Source organism: Bactrocera tryoni, chromosome 2, assembly GCF_016617805.1.
Source record: "Bactrocera tryoni isolate S06 chromosome 2, CSIRO_BtryS06_freeze2, whole genome shotgun sequence".
In the NCBI taxonomy this organism is placed as follows: domain Eukaryota; kingdom Metazoa; phylum Arthropoda; class Insecta; order Diptera; family Tephritidae; genus Bactrocera; species Bactrocera tryoni.
In genome coordinates this window covers 22,160,694-22,188,475 of record NC_052500.1, presented here as the reverse complement: position 1 = coordinate 22,188,475, position 27,782 = coordinate 22,160,694, and the positions used below count along the sequence as shown (strand labels likewise).

General features: G+C 30.8%; 1 protein-coding gene across 7 annotated transcripts in view; it reads left to right on the top strand.

The window, feature by feature from the left end:
* LOC120767406 (muscle M-line assembly protein unc-89) overlaps positions 1-27,782 on the top strand; it is a 305,856-nt gene that overhangs the window by 266,201 nt on the left and 11,873 nt on the right. For 5 of the 7 annotated variants that reach the window (XM_040093448.1, XM_040093447.1, XM_040093445.1 and 2 more), the window contains exon 9: positions 22,172-23,358. In XM_040093448.1, coding sequence (XP_039949382.1) covers positions 22,172-22,353 — 182 coding nt within the window. In that variant the 3' untranslated portion in view covers positions 22,354-23,358. Of the gene's footprint in view, positions 1-22,171; positions 23,359-23,414; positions 23,433-27,782 lie in introns of those variants that run through there. The other 2 variants (XR_005704691.1, XR_005704690.1) reach the window with 2 other exon arrangements.

Below are 27,782 nucleotides of genomic sequence, written 5' to 3'. Positions count from 1 at the left end.
TAGATAGTGATGTATTACTGCTGATTACAACCTTATGACAAACAATAAGTTCTAGCATTATTTTAAGTGTATGGGTGTATGCCGCCTGAAGGCGTTGATTTGTCGACGAAACTCAAAACATATGTTGTTAGTGATTGTAGTCTAGATATACGCCTAGCTCTAGTATATTTATGGCTGAAAACATGAGGTGTGGCTTTTCGGTTACATACATTTTAGTCGTCTGGTGCACATTAGTGTGGGTCGTAGTTGCAGTTAAAATTCTGTGAGTTGTCAAGTTGTTACAAAAAATAATTTGTAAATTTGTTCGATGGAATTTGTCAGAATACAATTTCTATATGAAATAAACGGGTTATAAAAAATCAAGCAGCAAAATCTAGCTTTTACTTTTCCAACATTCGGCCAATTGACTGGGCCATTCCGTGAGATAACACGTTCACCAAACTGGGTTTTCATTAATTCGATTGTGACATTTGCTGTGTGGCTTGTAGCGCCGTTCTGTTGGTACCATATATTGTCCAAGTCCATATTTTCCAATTCGGGCCAAAAATACACGGTTATCATTCAGCGGTAGCGATTCCCGTTCACAGTAGCGTGACGTCATGGAAAAAGGACAGCCCAATGACGCCGCACCAAATCGTAATTTCGGGATGCCATGCTGACTCATGGAGTACGTGCGGATGGCTGCCTGTTAATTAACGCATATTTTGGTTACTGACGAAGCCATTCGGCCAGAAATGAGCCTCATCGCTGAAGATGATTTTTCGAAGAAAATCCAAATTATTTTCAAGTTGTTGTTCTACCCAATTCACGAACATACGACAATTCTGGTGGTCAAACGGCTTCATTTCTTGCGTCAATTTGATCTTATATGGATGTAGACCAAGACTTTGTCAAAAAATTCGCCTCAACGACGTCACAGAGATGCCCAACGCTTGAGAGCGACGTGTGAGAGACTGATTTGGGTCTTCCTCAATTGATGGCACGGAAACATTTTGTACTGTGCCAGTGGATTCAAATTTTTCCACTAGACGCTCAATTGTTAATCTGAGATTTCGATTATGACGACCATAAATTGAACTCAGCGTTCTTAAAGTTGAGACTACTGTAGTAAATTTTAGTAATTTCCACTCATTGTTGGATCGTATATCTTTCCATGATGAAAGGGCAAAATTTACAAGCGAGAAATGTTAAAAGAGCGCAAAAAAATATGGCGTCGTTTGCTGCCCTTATCGGTCTACTTTTGTAGTGCCCTAAAAACCTATAAACCTCAATCTGTCGTTCGCAAGGTTTTCAAAAGTCAAAACCAATGCTTTCGTTTAGCAATACTTCTTTCAATTGAGTCAAAAAAAGTTTAATTTTATATTGCACTACGGTGCCAAACTTCTAATTTCTTGTGGTTTCCAGAACTGAAAACATGTTGTGACTACTTATTTAATGTCATATCACAGAAATTCGCTCGCGGTGTTTTTCGAAATAATATTTCAATATTTTTCTTAACACTTTCCAAAAACTAATGAAAGAAAATATCAAAAACACAACTTTAACACACTGTAAATATTTAAGTATTTGCATTTTACTATCTTTAACCAATAGTCTAAAATTCCCTGTAAAACACTTTCTGTATCTTCTATATCTATAAAAAATTGTATGCCCTTATAATTCAGTCTCGTCCCACTGTTTGTCCACTTTAATTGTGTAAAGTAATAAGCAGTGTGGTCTTATTACTCCATTATGAATTATTATCTTTTACTAATAAGGTAATAACAACTACATTCGACAATCATAATAAGTATGCCAGGAATGTAAGACGATAATAAATATGTCAAAGCAAGCGAAAGTTATTTCACCATAATTGTCTCTGTTGATAATGAATCACTGAGTCAATGAGTGTACTTAGCGTTGTGCTCGAAATTGTCATATACAGTTAATAACATAATAATCACGTCAAAAGGCATGGCAATAATAAATTAAATACCTCATTATATTAACTTGTTGTAATGACAATAGTATCCCTAGACCCAACAAGTGTCTTAGCTGGAATGGTTTATGCATTCACGTAGCTAAAATATAAAGGTTGATTTCAGTCAGAGATCTGAAAAACCCTGGCTAAGAAACATAGTGTTCTGAGCAAGCTAAAGTAACGTCATCAATGTACTCGTATATGTCATGTATTACCAAAGAACCCATTGACAACCACTTATTATATGTTATTATTTTAACAGTAATAATTTTCGGCTCATATTACAGCCCTTTTATTCGAAACCTTTAAGACATAACAGATTATCCTTAGCATATATTCTTTTTTTGGCTTCTTCTTCTTTATTTATATATAAGTTATAGTCGAGTTTGCAACGGCGCGCCAGTCGTTCTTTTTTCGCTGTTTGGTGCCATTTGTAGATTCCAACTTTAGATAGATCTATCTTCACCTGATCTTTCCAACGTAGTGGAGGTCTTCCTCTTCCCCTGAATCCTCCGGCGGGTACCGCGTCGAATACTCTCAGAGCTGAGGTGTTTTCATCCATTCGGACGACAATACCTAGCCAGCGTAGCCGCTGTCTTTTACGGCTCGAAGAGGTCCTTCCTGTTCCTGAAAAATCTTTTTCCTTTTTTTGATTCTTTCATTTAGACATATGCTTACTCAATACTTAAGGTCAGTTTGCTTCTAAAGCCATGCATATCTGAGCTTAATTAGCAAAGGTCTCCACATTAAAGGGGATTTTACTTAAAACCTATAAATACCTGAATTTGAATTTCAGTATTTAAGTGTCACAATATTGCACTCTTACATGCTCTATAGGATTTTTTAGTTAAAAACATGCATAACGGTACATTTTAAACATTGCACAGCAATAAGTCAGCATTTAATTAACAATTTTGACATAATGAACTCACGTTGCTGCATTCGAACAATTGATGGCAGTGATAGTGAAAACTCTTACTTTAATCTAAAAACAAAACAAAAAAAATTAAAACTGAAAAAAGCGCCAATGAAAGCAGCATGTTTTTATAAAAATTAATGACAACGAGATAAATATAATTGCAATTAAAAAACAGCTGCGAAAAAGCTTCGAAATCCTGTTTATTAACAGCCACTGCCACTGCTACTGCCTCTCTCACTCACTCACTCACTCTCTCATATCAGTTCTTTCGTGTGAACACAATTCATTGGCGCAAAATTAAAGAAGAAAAAAGTGATTTTAATCATTACTCATTAAAAATAATTTAATGGCGCTTGTTTAAATGGCAAATTTCAAGAATATGCAAAATATATAAATAACAAATGCTCATGTTTTTAATTTCACTTGCCCGGTGATTTATGTGTTATTAAGCTTTATTTTGCGCTTACGCGTTTTCACTCACATTTCGCTACTGGATATACGTAAATACTTGTATATTTATGCGCCAGCATAATTACTCGATTGACTATAAATATTGTAGACTAATTATATGCAATCTGTAGTTTTCACATTGTCATGTCAGCTCAGAGCCGTTGGGAAAAAACCCGTTATTATTTGAACATAAATTTGCACATGACAAATTCGACACGATTACATTTAATGAAAAACTGTATAAAAATACGTATTGCGTATAATTAATTAGATATGATTCAATAAAAAAAATAAACTGGATCAGAAATACATATGCGAATATAAAATGTGTCACACAACTATACATATACATACATAGTGTGTTTAAAAGTTCGAAATTATTGTATTTAAAAAGAACAAGTCAGGAAGGCGTAGCCGAATATTTTATGGTGCAAATATTTCCGGGTTTCAGCAAAATAATAAAATTATTTGATAATACGGCATAAAATCAATCTGAGGGCATAAATTACATAAATTACGTTTAGTTGCATTAATATAGATTCTGATAAAAAAGTACCCGAAAATTGTAAATAAACAATTTTTTAAAGTTCTGGATCTAGAACTAGAACTAGAACTCCTTATTGTCCGCCTATCCCTCCGGAACAAATGCGTGATGCACCAAATCACAAATATCGAAAAACCAATGAGCATCCATCACCTTGATTTTTGAGCGGCCTTGGCGTGTTTTTTTTGGTTTCGGCTCACTTTTTCCTCTCCATTTCGATGATTGTTGACTGTTTGCATATTAAACTCATAAACTCATATCTCATCGGTAATTATTATGCTCTCCATGAATGTGAGATCAGATTTCGCACGATCAAGCATAAGAAAGATACCTCTTTACGGTACTCTTTTTGAAAAAAATTCAGCTTTAGAGGGATGAGTTGAGCAAGAACATGTTTCATACCCAAAATATCCACCACAACCATTCGAAGGGACTCGCGAGAGATGTTCTTGCGTTCTCGAGAGTTCTCTTGCCATCTCTCTAACTCTTGCCTTACGATTTTCAAGCGCCATATCCTACATTTTTTAAATATTTTTATCAGTTGAAGAGCTCAAAGGTCGTCCAGAAGAAGACATGTCATCAACAATCGATTCGACCGTCTTTGAAGGCTTAGCAAAATACACTTTTTTGATATATCATCTACCCGGGAAATTTAATTGCAATTTCCGAATCCTTTTTTGTCCCAATCTATATGGCGGTTTGGAGAGTTATTGGGACGATTTATTAAAAAACGGTGCCCGCTTAGTTTCATTATTATATATTAATTAATATATATTATTATTAGAAATATATTTACTACAAAATTACCGATGTTTTTGATATAAAGTGGTATAATGCCTATCATAATTACAGAAGTCCTGATATTCAGTATCTTGGCGGCATACCGCGATTTCTATCACTTTTATGCCCATATTAGCACCAATGTGTTGTCAAGTTATATGCCACGGTGTTCTTTGATGTATTTTGGTTTACTGGAAGAAGAAAGAAAATTATGCAATTCAAAATGTGTCATATATGGAAAGTACACCAACTAATGTATGGCTAATGTCAGCTTTAACAGGATAAAAATAGATTTCTGTCACTAGATTTGCTACAATTTTTCGAATGTTTCATGAGGTATGCGATATCAATTAAATGTAGCCTCTGCCACACCTAATGAAAAAGTTTTCTGCAGTTTTAGTGATACAAAAATCTTCTCTCTCAAACTAATTTATGATTGTTATTGGATAAAACCGGTCTAGAAAGTAGTGCCGAAATTTAAAATTTTTTTACACAACTAATGTGTTTCAAAAATATCTCCAGAAGCTTTAAAATAGTGAAGCAATGTTACATTTTACTCTAAATTAATTTTCTAACTTTCCACCATACTCGAGTATTACAAGCTAGCGTTATTGCTTGCTTATTCTTTATTTCCTTGAGGAAAAATGTTCCTTATAAGTATTTTATGAGGTGCTCGCTTATTGCTTCATTGATTGTTTACAAGTTTCTGATGAGTTTTTTGTCTAAACATCAGTGATTTTTCGCAATAATTTTATTTTATTAAGGATTATCACCAGGCCTTCAGAAATAAGTCAACGCTGCTTAGCTACTCAAGGTAACTGACTACTTAGACTTGCCATAAATTATGTTACATGGTAGGGAGCTAAGGAAAATCGTGTGGAAAAAGCGCAACTGAAATTTATGAGCTTCTAAAAAACATATTATTTCGAGAATGTTTGCTTATTGCATTATTGATCGTTTTCGCAAATGTTTACTGTTGACAAAGAGAAATCTCCAAATTCGTTCTTTAGCGAGCGTGGTTCGAATTAATTCCGGCTTAAAAAACTGTTCGCGAACTCATTCGCCGAAATCGCCTTAGAAAACTGAAAATTATGTCAAGGGAAATATCGACCAGATCCATGTCAAGATATTGATGATTGTGCAACTTCTGTCATGGCGCTTGAAGCAAATTCTACAGTGGCACGACTAGGAAAGTATTCTAAACAGTTAAGTAATAGACGAAGTGTATTATACATATATCATATATCTCGATGGAGATTCTGCTCTAACACGCAAGACAAAAAGCACCCAGCACTGGTTTAAAAGCAACGAACCTGGTTTTATAGTTGCAGTTGATTGGCTGTCTAGAAGTCCAGATTTGAATAGATTTAATTGAATTAGGCTACAGTTTGCGGTCGGAGTTGGAAAACATGGACTGTTGTTTATAACACAGAATTTTAGAAAGTCTCCAAAAATATTTTGTTCGATTAGCATCCTCAATAATAACAGAAACTGTGTCTGCTGCTATTGATAAATTATCGAATCGTTTGAGGGCTCGTGTGAAAGCAAACGGTGATCATTTCGAATAAAATTTTGTACATCGCTGATAAAATTAACTTCATTAAAAATTTATAAATACTTCATTTTTATAATGGCCTAAACTTGTAACAGAACTTATGGCAGGACTAAGTACCGGCTCTGATTTGTTCGCTAGCTGGACAATTTTCCGCAAATCCAGCTAGGAACTATAGAAAATTTATCTGCAGAGTAGTCATCGACCCTTTCAGTTGCTCATAACTCTGTGAATAGTAATAAGTGAAACTACAAATGGTGTTTGGAGAGCTGACAGTAAAGCATTTTTATACATTCCACTACAGGATATACATATATGTACATACTTATCACATATATGTACTGCTGGTAAAAGAAATATCCAGCACCTTAGGCCAGTTGTGGTAATAAAGCTATGCCGCACAATTGAGGCCTGAATGTGCACATATGACTCTGTTGGTATGCACTCAGCATCCAGACCCTGTCCACATTGTTGTGTTGCCTTTGAAGCAAACATGTTGTTGTTCTTTGTTACTTTGTATACATTTTCCGCAAGATTTTGTCGAACCCCAAGCAACAAGCATGTTCATATGAAAATACTGAAGCTGCAAAAGCCACAAGCAGGCATGCCGAACAACAGAGCAAATCCTGCGTGCAAGCATACACGCATAAAAACGGTTGTGTATGTGCTTGTGTCTGTTCATATTTACAGCTATAAGAAACATACATTTGCATACGTCTATCCGTTAGCTTATTGCACAGTTAAGCAGTGCTTCTTGCACAATCGAGCTAAGCGCAGCGCACTGATCCAACGCTTGTAGCTGCGCTCGCTTATGGATGCCAAGCTCGTCCATCTTGCCTGGCTTATCCTTACACCGGCTGTTTGCCTATTTTTTATGTCGCCAATAACAACACTACGCAAATCTATGCATGGAGATGTGAATGAATTGAAAAAAGTGACTGCGGCATTAAGATGCAAAATAACGCATTGAAAAAGAGGAGCGAGATAGGTAAAAAAAAAATATTAAAAAAATAAATACAAAAATAACGGCAATGACAGCAGAGAGAAATCATAAAAACAAGTAACTTAACAAGTGAGCAACTTTGAGCTTTTCACGCTGCCACATACGAGTGGCGCTGGTAGTGTTGATACAGCACAAACACACAAACAAAAGGCTTGAATGTATGCTGCGTATAAAACACCTATATATATACATATGTATGGGGAAATACACATGTATACAAGTTCATATATTTGTATGTCTGCTGTCACTTGCATTCAGCTTAAGCTTCATTTCAGTCATGCCTGTGTCTGCGGCTGTATATTTGCGCCTAGATGCGTGCTTGTGTTGTGACTTTAGCCTGCGTTGCCTAAAACCGAGCAAAAATTGCGGCCCATAAAGCATGTGTGGCAAGATAACCGCAGACAGCAGACTGAAATAAAAGCAACACAACTACAACAGCCAAAGCTGAAGGAAGATATAGTCCTGCAGACACACGCACACAATTGCAAAAAACCTCATATTCAAAAACGCACACACTTACACATATTTGCAAGCATTTTGTTTCATTTTTGCATTTTTTTTTTGTTGTTTGTTTTGTTTTTGTGTCTAGTACCTAGTCTATTGCAGTGTTTCATCCTTGAAGTGCTGTGAAAAGCGCAATGTTGTCATACATGTGCCACACACACACATATTTACATGCTGCATAGGCATATTGTCTACTTGTAGGCGCTTTGCCGGCATTTTCTTTTCACTAAAACCGTTATACATGCCTAATTAGCGTTTACATATAGTACGCTTTTGTTGCATTGAAGAATGTGCAAAGATTTATGTGCTCTTTTTTATTTAATTTTATTTGTTTTTTGTTTGCTTTTTGTTTGCTTTTCTATTGTGTGACAGTTGATATGTATGCATGTGTGTATATGTATGTGTATAGTTGCTTTTTCAGGTGAAACCTTACAAGCCTGTTTTATGCCGCATTAAGTCACCTTAACGATGTGCTTACATTTATGTATATTCAGGGTTATGTAAATATACTATATACTTGTGAGCTTGGCATATTTTACTTGAACCCCTTGCGGTGGCAACACAAACAATTATGAGTGCTTATCTCTACGCGAACAGCCGAAGGACTTTATTTTATCTTATTTCTTTTATCTTTGATTAAAGAAACAGTATTTTTAGATTTATAAGCGCATTGTTCTGCTGGAGGGGTCGCCTCATTCTAGCAATTTGAAGAGTTTCGCGCATATGTTATACGGAATTTGTGGAACTCTGCCTCAGCAAAGCTCTCCCCTCTGTTGTCGCAATATATTATTGTTTCTTAAAAAACGTTTTTCTTGCTTGTGCCATTTTGGTAATGATATTTCTCGCCACGCTTTCCATTAGTCAATATTTAGTTCGAACTCCTAAGTAAATATTTTTCAGTCTAATCGAATCTCCTTAAACCCTTTTTTCTCTTAAATATTATTCAGTCCAATCGATTCTCCTTAAACACCTTTTTCTCTTTTCTTCTAAATTTATTGTGTTTAGAATAATCGAAAATATCTTTTCATGGGCAGGAAACACCTGTCACACTACTGGACTCCATTCTAACGAGTATAAGCTTCACTTTTTCGTTTATTCTGTATAATTTACATATATCAGCAGTTGAGATTAGAGTGGAAAAATCTCAGTATAGTACATTTTTCAATTTTGTCGGAGAACGCTATTATGTTTGATCGGACCTAATATAACTCCCAAGCATAGTTTACATGGGTTTCCTTGAGTAAAAAATAAGCTTTTTTCAACATTTTTCAATATCTCAAAGACTTGTGTAAAATTTCATGAAGATCAGTTGAGTAGTTCTCGAGAAATCTTGCCAACCGACTTCAAGAATACAATTTCGAGAAAAACGTATTTAAAAACGGCGCACTTAGCCCAGCTAGACTCAAGGGCTCAAGTTCTCAAGGCAGTATCTCCGAAGCTATTACTCGGATCAACTTGAAAGTTTATGGCAATAATCCAGAGGTGTTGCAGAATAATTGAATAAGACAAAAAAGTTCGATTTTTTGAGACCCGTATACCCAAGTAACCCTTCAATCAGTTACTTTTTGCATAAAACATATTTTTGCGCCATTAATTCTCTCTTTTTTCAATTGGGTCGAGTTTACCCAAATGACCCGTCAACGAGTTACTTTTTGCATAAAACATATTTATGCACCATTAGTTCTCTCTGTTTTCATTTAGGTCGAGTAAATTTTTTTTTTATAAAATTGCTTATAACTCTGTTAAAAGTTTATAATAAAACTTTCGGGAGTCAATCCCTGTCAATAATCTCCCTGGATGTCGATGAGGGGCATACCTGCTAATACTTCAACAGCGTTGTTTGATATATCCTTTTCATGGTGAGCTCGTTTCGTTCTTTCACCTTCGTGGTGCTAATGAGTAAAACTTCTGGTTTGTGCTCTGCCAGTTCCAGACACACATATAAGCACTCATTACATTTATTTCTTTCGACTAGTTGCTTGGCCACTGCTACCACTATGAAATTTTCTGAATAGTTTCACGTCTGTTGGTTGCTGACTTCTTATTACCTCGTCATATATGAGGTTTCATAATAGTGGACCTAATACTGAGTCGTGCTTTCGTCCGTTTAAAAAATCAGCCTTCTCAACAGGTGTCTCAGCTGAAATAGCTTGTGCAGTCTAGCAGTTTAAACATAGAGGTTGGTTTCTACATTCTGAGAGCTGCTGAAAAAAACAAGTTAAAACATTTCTATAGCAGAAAACTATACAGCCGTGAGCTCTGCAGAAAGTCGCGGGAGAAAAGTGGCACATACTCAGCAAGATGTCATTAAAATTGACGACTTGAGTGTCAGAGCGTAGCAAGTAGAATCTTTTATTATATACACACATGCATATATACAAACATACTCACATACATACATACAATACATTTATAGAGCGTGTAGTTCAAGCATTTATTCCATTTATTTTTCAAAATTCAGCACTTTTTTATTTAACCAATTTTTCCAATACTTGTAACACAACACTTTGCATACCAATCGCTGATTGCTAGCCTCTTGCAGATTTACTCTTTTACGTCTGTAAGCCTCTGCTTTATTTTCAATCTACACCTAATTTGCATAACCATTTATCGGTGGGTGTGTCTAAGGGTTAATCTAGGGGAGGGATACGAGTATGCCACATGTCTTCATCATTGTTGAGCGTGTGAATCTTTTATTCCAACGCTAAAAGGATAAAGAACCAAAGAAAATAAGTAAAATATTTAAAATATGCCAAAAATTACAATAATAATAAAAAATTAAAAAGAAAAGGCTTCTCCTATTTTAAGCACAAATTTTGCAAAGTGTGTATTTTTAGGCGAAAATCTCTCTTTTACGCACTGCATAGTTGAACTGAGCACTATTGTTGACATACTATACTTATGTGCGCATAAATATTTGTATGTTTATTTGGGAGTGTGTGTGTTTGTAGGTAAAATGCTTAAGTGTAGCTAAAACAACAAAAAGGGATTTCCAACACCATCAGTGTCAGGCTAGAGGAGCAAACATATGTATCTACATACATATGTATATGCAAGTGTGTTGGTGCTAGAAACTAGTGCGTCAGACAGCCAGCCAACAGCAACCAATGCAATTCAGAGAGTCAGCTGGCGAACGCGAAAGTCCTATGCAAATTTCTCGTTATTATTATGCTAAGCTAGAAGTAAACCATTTTAGTAAATTTTTGTGAATGTCGAAATGTAAACAAATTGAGAATGAATTTATGCATGCAGTGAAAAACAAAGCCAAATAAAAGCATACACACACACACGCATACTCTTACATTGCCGCCTTGACAACTAAATACACGCTTCTAGATAAATGCTAAATGTGCATGGAGTTATCAAAATATGCTCACGCACACACTCGCATGCATACAAATGTGCGCATTTGTATATGTTTGACACTGTATTTAGGGATTTCTTTGTGGCTGTTGTCGGATAAGCGTCTTATCCAGCAGCAGCATATGAGTGGCGGCGCACAGCAGCCTGTCTGACTGATGTGTATACGTAGTGCCGTCCGTGTGCTTTTGTGCTTTGCCACAGTGGATTTGTACTGATTGCCTCTTCTTATTCTATACTTTATTTGTTTTTGTTTTTTGTAATTTTCATTGTTTGTTTTTGTGTGCTGTAAACGCATAAATCCACTTTAAGTGGTCTTTTGCATGTGAATCCTTTTGCCGGCGCCATCGTCGTCGCTGCTAACAACGATATCAGAAGTGGCAGCAACACTCATGTGTGTTTTAGCAAGTTTGTAAGCATTGCCATGTAGGACATGTAGGTGATAAAAAAAAATTTAAACAATTTCATAATTGAATTGTGGTTTTTATGATATTGCAAATTCACTGAATGCTTCATGCAGTTTCTACCGATATGCCAAAATATATTAAAACATAAACTCAGCCTAAAATAACTAGTTGGCAACTAGTTTGTAAAAATATTACAATTGTTTTTCTTAACATATTTTCTAAGTAAATGGCAAAATATATTAACAAATAAACTAACCCGAAAATAATCAGTCGGTAACTAGTTTGTAAAATAATATTACAATTGTTTTTCTGAACACATTTTCTAAGTAAATAGCAAAATATATTAGCAAATAAACTCATCCAAAAATAACTAGTCGGTAACTAGTACGTTACTGTAAAGTAATATTTTTATACTAGCATTTTTTAATTAATACATACGAAGGCTTTTCTAATTATATATGTAGGTACTATAAAACATTTAAATAATCCACAAAAAACATTTTTGAAAAATATTGCATTAGTCTGTAGGTGGTATTATCAAGATGTTTTTATTCAAATAAACTAAAGCGAGGTATTTTTATAAATCAAAATTATTTCCTCAACATTTGTTATGGTTGCTAAACCTTAATATATTTTTGCTTTCCTGTGCTCCCAGATAAGAGTCAGGAACAATTTATTGACAAACTAGTTGCTAGTCGTAAAATCGGTTTATAAAAATATTATTCATTGAAATAAAAGTAAATTAATTCTTTTTACCAATTATTAAAAATTATTATTATTTTTTTTTTTGTTAATTTAAATATTTCATAATTTTTTATTATTATTAATTTTATAATAATTTTATTATTATTAATTTTATAATTATGCTTTCTTATTATTGTTTATTAAATTTTTTTCTATATTTTCCTTTGTTCTACTATTTCAATTTCCCACAGGTTGCTTTCGAATTTCGAAATCATGTCTATCGCTCCATTGTTTGAACCCTTTCTTGTATTATTTTCGCAATTTTTTTCTGTTAATTCTTGTTTACTTTATTTTGGTGTTGCCGGCGTGGCTGTTGCTCTTATCAGAGGCATGCCACATACTTTTACGCACTCCGCGCACACAATGCTCTAACTGTCATTTGACACGCTGGCAAATATCTATTTTACCACTTTGACTGCTCTATCGTGCTTTTTGGTGCGGCTGTTGTGTCGTTGGTGCTTGAATGCCTTCACTGTTATTTACATTTTTGTGCTAATTTTTTGCAGTTTTTGTTTTGGTTTTTGTTTTTTTTTTTTGCTTTGATTTTTGTTTTGCTTTGGTTTTTGTTTATGCTTTTGTTTGTGTTTTTATTTTTTGCTTTGGTTTTTGTTGCTGTTTTTATTTTGGTTGCTTTGTTTGCATCTGTTTTGTTGTTGTTGTTGTTTTGTTCTTCTTCTATATATTTTGGTTTTCTATGTTTTTGTTGTTTACCAGAAATCCACATTTCAATGAAGCAAAGCACTTGCATAACTTATGTCGTCTCCTATTGCTTTGCATGCTCAGCTCAGTTCAAAGGCTCAACAAATCCACCGCCGTAAAGAAATGTATGTGTCTGTTTCTTGGCTAACCTTTAGAACCCTCTTCAAGTGAATTAGATTTTACAAGTATGTAATTGGAAACAGAATTTTACAGTTGAATTATCACGACGTCTTAATTTAACTAGCTTATGTCACTCAAAAGAAACATTCAATTAAGTTATTTACCAATTTTTAGGACGTGTGCCTCCACACATGTAGGCTGGGTTTATTGAAAACTGTGACTGAGAAAGAAATATTTTGTACCATATGGAAGCTAATTTTTGTCGTATTTCAGTTAATTTTTGTCGTATTTCAGTTATATATAATCAACATTACTTTGCTTGCTCATTTGTGAATTTTTGACCATTCTTATTCTCTTCTACAAATGTATGTACTGTGCTGCTGGCATTATAACCTGCTCCGAAACACATTTTCTCTTGCCTTGAATTCAGCTCGCTAACACTGTTATTGCTCTCACATCAAAATCGTTTGACTAACAAATAGTGATCAAAGCTAGCGAGCAGTAAAAATGCAAATCGAACATGACTATTATATGACTTGTAGACTGGGTCGTACACTTGTCGATTGTGATGTTTAATTTTTCATATTTTTTATTCAATATTAATCTTAAATCATTGCATAAACAACTGACTTGATCTTTCCAACACTCGGTTGGTTATCAGCCACTTGACACAGACATGTTAACCAATAGATCTGCCTTGAAAAAAATTGAAAAAAAGTAAATTTCCCTCTATTTGAAGTTTCATTTTCAAGTGTCTGGATATCAACTACTATTCTCGCTTCAAAAGCAAAGTGGATAAAGCTACTTATCACTTAATCTGTACATAAGTGTAAATAAAAAAGCGTTCACTTCCGGAAATCCTATTATGAAAAGAAACACCTATTCACAGTAAATCGTATGAAGTTAAGCAAGTAGCTGATAGGATTAAGTTGTAGTTTTGCATTTAAATACGATTCCATAAAATTACCATCATGAAACCCAAAACAAGCCCAACAAACAATTGAAGATGAAAAGGGAAAAATAAAGAAAAAGGATTGCATAATTGAATCGCCTGCTGCTAAACAAGTAAATACTAATTTATGCCTTCGGGTATGCAATGTGCCAGTGTTTGTGCCGCTCAACCTTTGTGTTTTGAAAATTAAACTAGTTTCTCTATTCTATTATGCTTCAATTGTGTTGAACTCAAATCAAGGCTGCATTTTTAAGGTGAAGCAGGAATACATTCATGAATTTCTAAGACGCCTGTCTGCTGTTTCCGAACCCAAGGGCCTTGTAAGGTCATGTGACTTGTACCAGCAGACACGAATCATGCGTGGCAACTTGTTTGGGGTGTTGGCGTTGGTACAAAGAATCGCTTAAATAATAAATCAAGTGTCTGTTTTACTTGGTACATTCACGCTTCTGCACTTCGAGGAGTGAAAGCGGTGTATAAGGTGCACTTATGTAAGAGTACGAGTAAAGTATAAAGTTTTTTAAGTTCTTAAGGGTGTATTCTCCTATATTTGTATATTTTTATATGAGAGTATATTCTCATATTCGTTGAGACGATAGAAACAGGTCAGTTGTTAGTTTTAGAACCTTAAACTCTATTGATAAAAATTGGATTTGTTATATACTGTTCAAATACAGAAAATTTGCCTTTAACAATAGTTCATGGTCTGTCAATTTGTCTTCTTTATTTTTGGTGTAATGAATCGAACAGACAACTGCTATAAATGCAAAAGACTGGTATAATTCAGCAGACATACAGTAACTACCAGCTTATGTCGCTTTAGAGAGGTATGCTCATGCTCTCTTCTGTTTAATTCAACTCAGTTAATATTTGTTGCTTTCACCAATAAGTTTTAGAGAGAGTGAAAGAGAGGGGAGAGTGAGAGAGAGAAGTGTTTCAATAGCAAAAGAAGTACTAGTTGCAAAGACGTAGTGAATCGAATAAGTCTGAAATTTTTTTTCAAGTATCCACATACCTTGAGTAACTAAACACAATCTAGCTCTTTCTTATCTCAAATCTGATTTCTTCTTTCTTCTCCGAACAGCAGTTCTGAGATTGTCTAACTTCGCGCAGCACAAAGCCATTTATATTGCTTCGTATAACTGTATTCATACATTTTTTAAAAAATGTCATCACAAAAAGCACCAATTAGCTCGAAAGCCAGCAATTCACATCTTCACATCCTCGTCAACGACGAATTTCCATCTCGTCAGTTTTAGTTTTAGTCGCGTCAGTTGTTGCTTAGTTGTAGTAGAGAATCTGTTTGTTTGACATGCTTTATATTGTCGGCACCATTTGTGTATACTGTAGCATTTCGTAGCCGAAACACACACACCCGCACTCGCACATATAAAATATTAAATTCCTTGTGATTATAATTTCATTGATGTTTGCTGTCCGCAAATAAATTCATTTGCCTGTCAACCAGCTAGTCAACTAGTCAACTGGCAAGACCAACACACTAAGCCCACACTAGTAGACTATGAGGTAAGCAACTGCAATTCTGATATATTATTTTTATATTTTTCTTGTAGTGGGCAAATTTAAAAGTAGTATTAGTAGCTTTTGGTCTCAGATATGGAAAGTATTTTCATTTTATTAAATTTTTTTTGCCAGTATTATATTTATATTTCATATTTTTTGCTTTGCGCTAATAAAATGGTCGTTAAATCTCAAAAAAAAAAAAAAAAAATACTTCCACTTTTTTAGCAAGCTTCGTACAATAGATTTTCTTTATCCATGAACTTCAACTATTTTATTTTTTTTATTGCCAATTTTTATACCAAGCTGACTTTTCTCAGCTTTCCTACAATATTTGTTTCATAAAATATATTTATTTCGTCTATATTAATTTTTTTAATAAAAATTTAGCAAAGTATTTAGATAGAATTTTCTTAAAACCAAAGGTAAAATGTTGTTTCAAAAGACTAGTTTTTAAATTCAGCGTTTTTTATACAAAAATCTAATTTTTCAAAATTGTTTAGATAATCCTTGCAGCAATTTTTACCAAATCACTTAATTTTAACCGAAAAAATTACTAATCTCTAACATCCTCAGCTTTAATATTAAAATATTAATATAACTTTTTAATCTGAAAAAAATTGAGAAAATTTGGAAACTAATATTTTAGAATCAGTTAATTGCTTTTTCGCATTTTTGTTATTTATCTTTTTTTTCAAAAATTTTGAATTTTATTTTTCGGTTTTTGCCATATTGCCTCTACGAAGAATTAATGACATATTTTTTTAATATTGCGTTTTTACATATCTTTTATATACATATAAATATATTCCTAATTTATTCAATTTTCATTATATGCAAAATAATAGTTTTTGTTTTAGGGATTTTGTATTTGCCAAACGCATTAATTAGCAAATATATTAAAAAAAATGTTGAGTTTCATTAGTTGCTCAGGAAAAATATTTATATTTATATTAAACATAATATATATACATATAGATATATTTTCATTTGTTTGCCAATCAACCTACGCTTTTTCTTAGCAACTAAAATTTTATTAGAAATACTAGTACTGGTTCATATGGTTAGTTTTTATCTTGACTTCATTTCTCTTGCAACAATGTTCAGCAACATACTTGTACATTTGCCAGTTCAACAGCAGAAAATGAAAAACGGATATCAAAGTTTATAAAAATATATAATTTTTTTGGTTCATAGTAAAGCCGGTGAATATATTTAAGCATATAAATATTATTATTATTAGTATAGTATTTAGAATTCCAAGAAAAAGAGTTCAATCGAACGAATCTCTAAGAACAGTTTAAAACGTGTTTTTTTGTACGAATTCCATTTCGTGCTAAGGTATTGATCATGATATTTCTACTATGCCAGCTTGTAGTTGGTATTTTCGTTTTTGTATCAAATTGTTATTATTATTATTGTTGTTAGTTATAATGCAAAACTTGTTGGTTGGAGTATGCCAGTCTATAGTTAATTAGTAGATGTAGACTATAATTTAGTCGATTTGGGAGTTACTGTAAACCTTAAGCTTAATTTTAGTCTTCATAATAACACCATAGTCTCGAAAGCAAAAGGTATTCTCGGTTTTGTTAAAACCAAATGGTACCAAATGAGTTTTTACAACTTTGGTTAAACCTGTTTTGGAATATGGCTCTTTTATACGGAACCCTAGTTACCAAATCCATTATGACAAGTCAGAGTCGGTTCAGAAACAATTTATACTTTTCGCTTTGGGGCATTTTCAATGGGATTCTAGATTAAGTCTTCCACCATATACTAGTGTTATATTCTTATTAAAAATCCTGAATGGAAATGTTAGCAGTTCTTTTCTCCTGTCTGAAGTTTAATTTAGTATTCCAATATCTTAATTGTTGAAATATTTGTTTCTGTAGCTGAGCAGTTTTAGGTCTCAACGCTTAAAAACTTTCTTGCCTTTCGTGGCTCGGCCGATTCCGCACATATTAGGTTGCTTTACGGTGGGACTCAATTACTGTTTAGAGCTAGATTTTCATCGAGGCTAATAAAATAACTTTTTGCCTATGATATTTATTCTAATATGATTTTATAATACCTGTGTTACATCTACACTGGCTAAATGCTGTTGTTTGCGGCGTCTGAACCTCAACAGTTCCACAAACAGCGCCGCTGCTGCCAAAATGATTGAATTTGTACAACAATTTTACAGAGTTTTACAAAACTTTACTCTGCCCTCTCTTGCACACATATAGTATCTCTGTAAGCAATTTAATTTTCCATTTTGTTGTTGAAAAATTCTGTGCAATTTTATGCGGTGTTCTCGGATAAGAAGAGTTTTTAAAACCGAACCGAATATTGTACTTGGCGACACAGATTCCAATTTATATAAATGTGTAAATGCTAAAAGTTATGTCGTACGACAATTTTCAATTTTTTTTTCAATCGTAGTCGAGATTTTCTCATATTGGTCGGCTGCTGTTTGATATACTCGTATCTGAATTTCAGCATACCAACATATCATTGTGTCCTCAACAAGCAGCTACCAAACAAAAGTAACCAAATATCGAAATGAAACTTCAAATGAAAATAAAAAACGCTGTAACAGTTTCAAAAAATTTTAATAAGCCTGTCTTGGTCAATTTTGAACTTAAATATAATAAAAATAAGAAGAAAACTAATAACGTTACCACTATTGCAGCACATGATACCCGCAAAAGTAAAAGCAATCACATTCCTCACTGAGTGAATATTCTATTATATTAATACTTATATTTGAAATGTCACATGCTAGTTCACCATTACTAGAAAAGTATTTCATACAAGACTTTATCAACAAAATTTTCTATAAAATATTTGCAATTAACACAAAATTAATTTTCGAACTAACGAACATTAGGGGTGCTTGTTGATTTTTGGCCTCTACACTTGTGCGTGATTGATCTGTTTCTTATTCACAATTATTTCTACATTTAAAAATCTGTATAAGTATGTATGTGTGTGTTGGGAACAATTTCGATTAGTCTGCCATGCTAACGAACATTTGGTATTCCAATTAAAAATGTTACACGAATCATACATCTCTGTCATAGAAGCAAAGCGCTGCAAATATACATATATATATTATGTATGCTTGTTGTTAGTGTAAAATTTCTCATGTTTCTGTGCGTAATATGACACGTAACCGGCAGTTTCTGCTTTCTCAGAAACATGAGCAATTACATTTCCGTTTGCATTTACTTCCGTAATACACATTCACATACTTGTATATGTTTATGGATGTGTATGAGCATATAATGAACTGAAGTATCAAATGAAATTTTTTATAGATTGGAAAATATGCCAATTAATATCCTAATATAATATGTATGTTTATATACATAGATACAAGTATATAAAGGCTCTTACTGAGGAAAATAATCAACACAACTTTGTGTGGTTGATAACTCTTCTAATATATTATATATTATCGTTACATACATTAAATGTGTTATGTAACATATATATATATATATATATATATACATATATTTATATATACATATATGTACATATAATTTAAAACTATTATATACCTTTGCTTTATTATATTTCTAAATACAACAAAAGGATTAGCTACTTTTGAAGCCCATAATTTCTGCTACTTGTAGTCTTATATTCACCCATACATGCATACATATGTAAATAAATATATATTTTAACTATTTGAGCGTAAAATATTTGAATCAAAGCTTTTTGTGCATTTAACTCATTTATAAATATTATCACCTATTCTTTATCTATTAATGCTTGCATACGTAAAGCGGATATAATACAGGATGTTACGCTCTAACGGAGAGCGCCTGAAGTAAGTTTGTATTGTATTTTTGAAACGACATGTAAACACACTATACGCACAATTACACATGCATACATACATACAGACATTTAAATATTATTGCAAGAATTACACTAATATCCTGAGATCGAATTATTGAACCAAAAATAGCTAATTTACATTTGCGAATTATTTTGTCGATTATTGTTTTTATAAAAATCATATTTTTAATTTAAACATTAGATGCACAAATTTACATACATTTTTTAGTTAAGGTACTCTTGACTTTTATGCCATTATTTAATATTTAAATTAGGAGCAAGAAAAGGCGGTTATGTGCATAAAATTTAGTTTGAAGTTGAATATGTTTTGAAGTTTTTCTGTATTTAGAGTTGTTTTATGTTTTTATTTTTTGTTTTTTTTAATATTTTTGGTTTTTTTAATATTTTTTGTTTTTTTTTTTAATATTTTTTTAACAAAAATTTAATTAGATAACACTAATGTCTTTTTTCTTAAAGAAAATATTTGTTTTTAATTAAAAAGTTAACCAGATAACTGTAAAGCTTGACTCTTATTAAAAAAAAATTTAATTAAAAAGTTATGCAGATTGTTTTGTTAAATAAAATTAATTAAAACGTTTACCAGCTAACTCTAAAACATATATCATCACATTTTACTAAAATTAATCCAAAGTTTTTAGCTAAAATACGATAGCACCGCTTTAATTCCAATAACTTCAGCTACATTTCATGTCCTTATGTTCGTTTTCCCTACAAAAGTGATCCAACAGCTTCAAAGCACATGTCTTATTCGAAAAAGCATTGGAAAAAGTAGGAATTTCTAATGAGTTATTTAATTATAATGATTTTTCTGAATGTCAGGATTCCTGAAGAGATTTTTCACAAATTTAGAACTGCCCATATATGTAGGTTTTTGGTTAATTAACTACGCGTTAAGCCAATAATTTGTCTCATCGCTCTTATATACATACTTCTCAGAAATGTCAAACACTTGTCTTGATTTCGACAGCTGATTTGACATAAACCCTATAATTGGTCTACGAGTGTGTAATCCAAGTTCAATCTACTGTAAATAAATTAAAGCTGTAATTGCGACAAAAATTTTATATGCCCCGTTACTAAGTGACTATTTATACTTGTATGTATGTCGTCACCTAAAATGCATTATAACGTATGATTCTCTACATCATATTGCAGCATAAAATTATCAGCTTCTGCTATCAGATACAACCAATATATAACCATTTTATAATATGTGTGGTTTCTATTATATCGTTTTTCTTTCGCCTGTTAAGTTATGAAAAGTGATGTTACGTTATTTTGCACTTTAGGTGACGATATGTACATACTATATATCGCACAAAGAAACAATGAACATGAATATATTCTTAGAGGAAACACAAATGATTTTATTAAAATAAAATGCAAATTTTTTTTCTAATTTTAATTAATCTAATTTTATTTTTTAATTTTAATTACTAATTTTCCTTTTACCTTTTTGTCGTAATTTTTTTAACTTTAACTAATTTTTTTTTTTGAAATTAATTTTTTTCAATTTTAATTAGTTTAATTTAATTTTTTACAATTTCACAAATTTTTCCTTTGTTTTTTGTTGTAATTTTTTAACTTTAATTAATTGTTTTTATTGAAATTATAAGTTTTTTAATTATAATTATTTTTTTGTATTTTAATTAGTTTTATCTACTTTTTTAAATGATATACGATAATGAAATAATTTATTTTTTATCTATATTAATTTTTTTTAATTCAATAAACATAAATCGTTGTTCAGACATACATACATACATATACATATGTATTAAGATTTTAGTTTGAAAAAATTTTAATTCAATGCAAATTATTTCTCTTTTTTGAAAACAAGTTTTATTTATTATAAAAACATTTAAAAAGTTTTTGTTTAAAATTTTAATATAAAGATATTATAGTATAGACATTATTAGAAAGTTTTATAATTTTCTTTAATTTAAATTAGTTTAATTAATTTGTTTGTTTTAATTTTTAATTTTATTGTGTTATTTTTTGTTTTGTAATTTGTTTTTGCCTTTAATTAATTTTTTTAAATTGTAATTAATTTTTTTTTAATCTTAATCATTTTTTTATCTATATTAATTTTAATAAAAATAAATAATTGCTCAGAAATTTTAAGATTTTATTTCGAAAAAATTTTATTTTAATGTAAAATATTTCTCATTTTATGCCAACAATTCCATTTAATATAGAAAACATTTCAAAAGTTTGTAGTTAAAATTTCAAAAAAAAAGATATCAAATTAATTTAAAACAAAAACGCAAATTTTATATTTTTTAAAATTTAATTAAGTTTCATTATTTTTTTTATTTTAAATTTAAGTTAATTTTTTAATTTTTGTTTATTTCAATTTTATTTACTTAAATTTTTTTGGAATTTTAGTTAATTCTTTAAATTTCAATTAATTTTTTTTTTATTGTAATTACTTTTGTTGTAAATTTTAATTAACGTGTTTTAATTTATTTGTTTCATAATTTTTTTATTTTAATTATTTTTTTTATTTAAGTTATTTTCAATTTTCATTCATTTTTTCCTTAACTTAATTTTTTTTTTTAATTTTATTTTTATTTTTTTTTTTATTTTAATTATTTTTTTTTTAACTTTAATTAAAAATTGTTTGTTTTTTGATTTTTTTTACTAATAATATTAATTTTTCTAAGTACATATGTATGTATTTATTACTGTTATCCTTTTTAACTACTCAAATGCTATATTTAAGCGCAGCTAATAGTAAATTGCATCCCTTACCCATACAACTGTACCACCTAAATTTGTTTATTTTGCTCTTCTCCTCGCAGATTCACCATATCACGACGTAAGCGGCCTACCCAACCCCTATAATATGGAGCATATGGAACAGGATGAAGTGATACCACCACAGCAGCACATGTCACTGAGTTACGATGACAGTTTCGAGGGTGAATACTCGTCAACGCCCAATTCACGGAATCGTCGTGTCATACGCGAAATAATCGTCTAATAAATAAATATTCAACATAATAGAAAGTGATGTGAACGGAAACCGTTATACAATAGGTATAATTTACAAAGTGTGAGGAGGCAGGGGAGAGACATATAGAGAGTGTGTGTGTGTCGCGTAAAAGTGCAAAACACGTGCAACTAAGCGAAAAAAATTAATTAGAAAAGTAATGTCTTCGCGTGCATAAAAGAACGAAACACACGCACACACACACACACACAACCAAGCCAGAAATATTTAACGAAATGTTTTATAAATTTTTATGTGTTATTTTTAAAAAAATAAGTAATATACAACATGAACGAAAAATTTACAAAAGTGGAGTAAAATCAAAATGAGCACCGTCAACTTAACAATACGTGCACACAAAAACCATACATACACATACATTGTAAATGCTAGCAATGCAACGCACACACACACACACACACACATGAGCAAATTGGCGCTGAAATTTCAACAGCAGAAGCCGTTATGCGATTTCTCTTGCAAAATGTTAAATAATTGGAGTGCAGCAGTTGCAACGGGTGGCAACATCGGTTGTATATGCAATGTACATATATGTGGAGCTGGCAACATACCAATTATTTGTGTGAGTAAATTTGCATCAATTTTTGTATAAATAATTTTGATTATTTTTCAAAATACACACACACACATACATACATATGCAGCTACAAACACTTTTCCATATGCATAAGTGTATATATGTATGTGTGTGTATTTTAGGCAACTGCCATAAGTTGCTCTTTGCCATTTGCAGTTCACGCACTTTTTTTGTACTTTCTGCATACTCACTCACATACACACTCACGCACTCATTAATTTCATATACACTTACTCACGCGCACTTCTCCTCACTCACGCGAATTTTTCACCCAATCATGCATTACATATTTGCACTTATTGAATGCGTTTTATGCCACACCAACTAACTGTATTTGTTTACCCAACGAAACAAAAAAAATCAAAAATTCAACGAAAAGCGAAAACTACGACAACAACAACAAAAACATAAAAAAACAACGTATTTGAAAGTTGCCATTTTTTATAACTTTTAGTATATAATTAAAGTATATAAGCAAAATATTTTTAATTTTTTTATATTATTTTACAAAAAATTAATTATTTTACGAAAATCTGCTACTAACGAAAAATGTTGCAAGTATAGTAGTAGTAGTTAGCGTAGTGTTAAAAATATTGGCAGTGGAAACCGTTATTCATTTATAGTTTGAGGCCTTACCACTGGCTTTTTTGCAGCGCCAAGCGGTGAAACTTCAAATGTGTGTATGTGCGAGTGTATGAGCGTGCCTGCGACACATGCTGCTGTGACAGTGGCATCACCATTAACCATATTTTCGACTGTAAACAAAGCAAAAAATAAAATAAAAAATAAAAAATTGAAAAAAAAATGTTAAGCAGAAAATAGTAAGAAGAAGCTAAATGCAATTAAGTGCATGTGTACTTAAGCGTGAATATGAAGCAACAGCTGCCAAGTTTACTAAATACTTATTAATTAGGTAGCATAGCGGCGTAGTGAGGACAAGCGAAAGGAGAAAAGAAAACATACACAAAAAACTGCAAAGGCGTGCATAATCGAATTTCCACAGTAAACTACAAAAATATATGTATGTATAGTATAGTATGTATGTATATATCTATGTATGCATCTATCTGTGTATATACATATGTGCAGCTGAAACTTCAATATATAAACTGAAACCATGAAATCTTTGCATAGTTATGAAAAACTGCCAAAACATAACCTAAAAAAGTAACAAAAAAACTATCAAATTCGCCATAACCTTGAAAAATAAAAAAAAGATTAACAAAGAAATATTTGTTCAAATAATTTTCTAAGTTTAATATATATTTTTTACAAATAAATATTTTATAAATATATTTATCAATATATTTTTTCTTATAAATACTTTTTTTCATTCATTTACAATATTTTTGCAAAATATTTCTTCACCTAAAAAATTTTTTTGCACTTGTTTTTTAGAAAAACAGTAAATATATTCACATATAATAAAATTTTTGTTTAAAAAATCAATATTTTCCTACAATAAAATAAAAATTGTTTTTGTATTTAGACTTGTTTTTCAAGCAAAGATTATTTTTTAGATGCAAAAAATCAAGAATTCTCTCACCAAGCACATACATGTACATATATATACATAAACATGCATACATATGTATGTATATATGTATATAGTATATAAATACATAAATTATTACATATGTACATATGTCTCCTTTCAGTTCGCAGCATTTTAAATTACCAGAAAACTGTTCTGAAAATTAAGTTGTTATTACTTATTTTTTGCATTTGTTCAAGACAGCACCGCATTTACGAAATTAGTTCAAGTTTGTTGAACAAGAAAAAAATATTGTTTCAAAAATTGTGATGAACCGCCGCTTCCATAAATTTCTTAAGTATTACACACCTTCAATTTCAAACTAAAATATGTGAAAGTGCTTTTTATGAGCGTTCATAATACAAAATTCAACGTTGTTACTTAAGCTTTTTATTTGAGCTTTCACTTCGTTAAATAACAAATACATTTTTTTTAGTATTTTTTTTAAAAGAATTTTCGTTTACACTGTTACTGCTGCTTAGGTTGCAATATTTTTTATTTTTTTTATTAATATTTTCCGTTTATTGTAGCATATGAGTTATTATTTAGCAATGAAGTGCCACATTTGAGTGAAAGTGAAATAAATAACAACAATTGAATACTTAATTAAAGCTTAACTGGAATGTTAAACAAAATCTATATCATCAAAACAAAGTGAACTTCAGCTGGGCAGCACATTTTTGGCTTAATTGAAATTCGTATAAAAAGGTATTCCAAAAAATAACAAAATCTCAAAAAAAAAAAAAAGAAAAATTGTGTAAAGCTTTCGGCGTCTATAAGCTCGAAAATGTAAAAACTGATACAAGTAACGCACTGGTTAAATTTCAATTCAAAAAACTTTGTGTGAACTTCTAAAAGCATAAGCGAGTTATTATCGAAATTTCGAAAGCTTTCGCTTTTTAATGATAATTTTGATATGCCTTCTTTATTTTTCTAAGAAATGAAAATTTTTTCGGTACTGTTCTTAAAACTAATATATTTGTATGTGTATGCATATAAATTTCTTTACTTTTCGACTTTTCTTAAAATGATACCACCTATAGCTGCAGCTTTAGTGAGCTACTGAGCGAAAGCTTTAGTAAGTAACTGAGCTTATTTGCTTTCATTCGAGCTCTAATTACACGTTATGTCGATTTGATATTTGAAATGAAAAATAATAAATAATAATGTTTTGTGAGGCAATTTCCCCTAAATGAGCTTTCACCAAAAGCTTTCCACAGTTTTTTTGTCTCATAAAAACTTAGTGTATGCTATTTAAAAGTCCTTTTAACTATAAATAATGTTCCGTAATTGCACATAAATGAGCTTTCACTAAAAGCTTTCCATAATTTTTCTTCTTAACTATAAATAATATTTAATATTCTGAGAAAAATATAATAAACAAATTTTTGAGTTCGGAAGTTTCACCAAAATGAGCTTTTACTAAAAGCTTTCCAAAAATTATCTCCGAAAGCTTAAAGAATACTATTTAAACTCTTCGCCGCTCAAAATACTTTTCAAAATCTCGCGTTTTAAGAGCTTTCTCAGCTTTAAACATAATTTTATGTAATGTTCTTTTGTAGCTTTAATATTTGCTTCAAATGCAAACCGTTTGCTTTAAGCTAAAAATGTGCTGCCGTAGAGAAGTAGAGTGCAAAGTTATACGGCATTTATTTTGGCTACAAAGAAGAGTTGTCGAAAAAGGTGTTGTGTTTATTTTATTTAGAAGAGAATGAAATTTTCTATTCAAAATTGATTTTTATTAAACGTTTATCGTTAATTACTATTTTGGTTTTGTGAATTTTTGTGTAAATTTTTATGGTACTCTTTTATTACATTTTTATAATCATATATATCTTTTATTAATTATTTTTTTTGCACTTTTTATTAATTTTTTTTTTTTGTATATTTTATTTGTTTATTATACATTTTTTATTATATATCTATTTTTTTTTTATTAATAACTTTTTTTAATATATAACTTTTTAAAATTTTTTTAATATATTTTTAAATTATTAGTATATATTTTTAATTTTTTTTGTTATATTTATTTTTTTTATTAATACATTTTAAATATGTATATCTTTGAAATTTTTTATTAATGTTTTTTTTAATTTTTTATAAATTTATTCGTATATATTTTTTTATATAATTTTTTTTTTCTTTTTTTTATTATACATACATCTATCTTTCTTATATTTTGTGTTTAGTTTATTATGTGTTTTATTATGTTTTTTTTTATTTATTGTGTTTTAGATATGTAATAAACTATTTATATTTATATTTATTCCTTTTTTTAAATATTTTATAAATTTTTAACTTTCAAGCACTATTTTTATATTCTAATATTTTCAATTTTTTGCCAAATTTCATAGTTTTGCACGCTTCAGTGTTTTTCATTGCGAATTTCGCACACTTTGCACTCAACTTTTCACAGCTGTTGAGTTTCCTAGCGCAGCTTGCGCTTAGTACTTTAATAAATGCTTTAAATTAATTATTGAAAATAATTGCAAAAATAAATAACAATTTTTTTGGTACATGCAACAATACCAACAACACTGTGGTTATTTTGTTTGTGTTATAGAAATTAAAATAAAAATTATGAATAAATTTCTATGGCAGCATAAATGAGTTTACGCACTACTTTAAACTAAACTAATTAAATTAAATTACTTGAATATTAAATAAATTTAAATAATTTGCAAGTGCAAGTAGCGTTTGCGTAATAGAGTGCATTTATGTTTTCGTTTTGCCCATAAGTTTGTTTATTAAATATTTTTTACGTAGTTAAATTTGCTTTTATCGCTAAATTAGTTGTTTTAGTGGTAAACAATTTCAATGGAAAAATAGCAAAGCAAGAAATTTTAAAATTTTTTTGCAAAGTACAGTTATATGTTAGACAACCAAACACACTTACAGCAAAAATTAATGCAAAACTCTAAGTGTGTGATGGAAATATGAAAATTTAATAATGCAAAATGCCAGTTGAAAGGTGAAACAGAAACAAAAAACAACAACAAAAACAAACAAAGTAAACAAAATAAACAAATGCGTTAAGTGTAATTTTTTTCTAATAACGTAACTTAAGTGAGCAAATAAATGCATAAACTGCATAAGCACTTAGATATAAGTTAGACTTAAGCGTAAAAGTGCAGCAACAACAACAAAAACAAACAAAACTGTGTGTGAAAGGTTAAATAATTGCTAATAAATTGGCTAATTTATGAATAAGTGCATATTCAAGTGCAAGCTGTAATTTAAATATGTGTTACAGACACCCACACACATACACACACACGCGCATACACC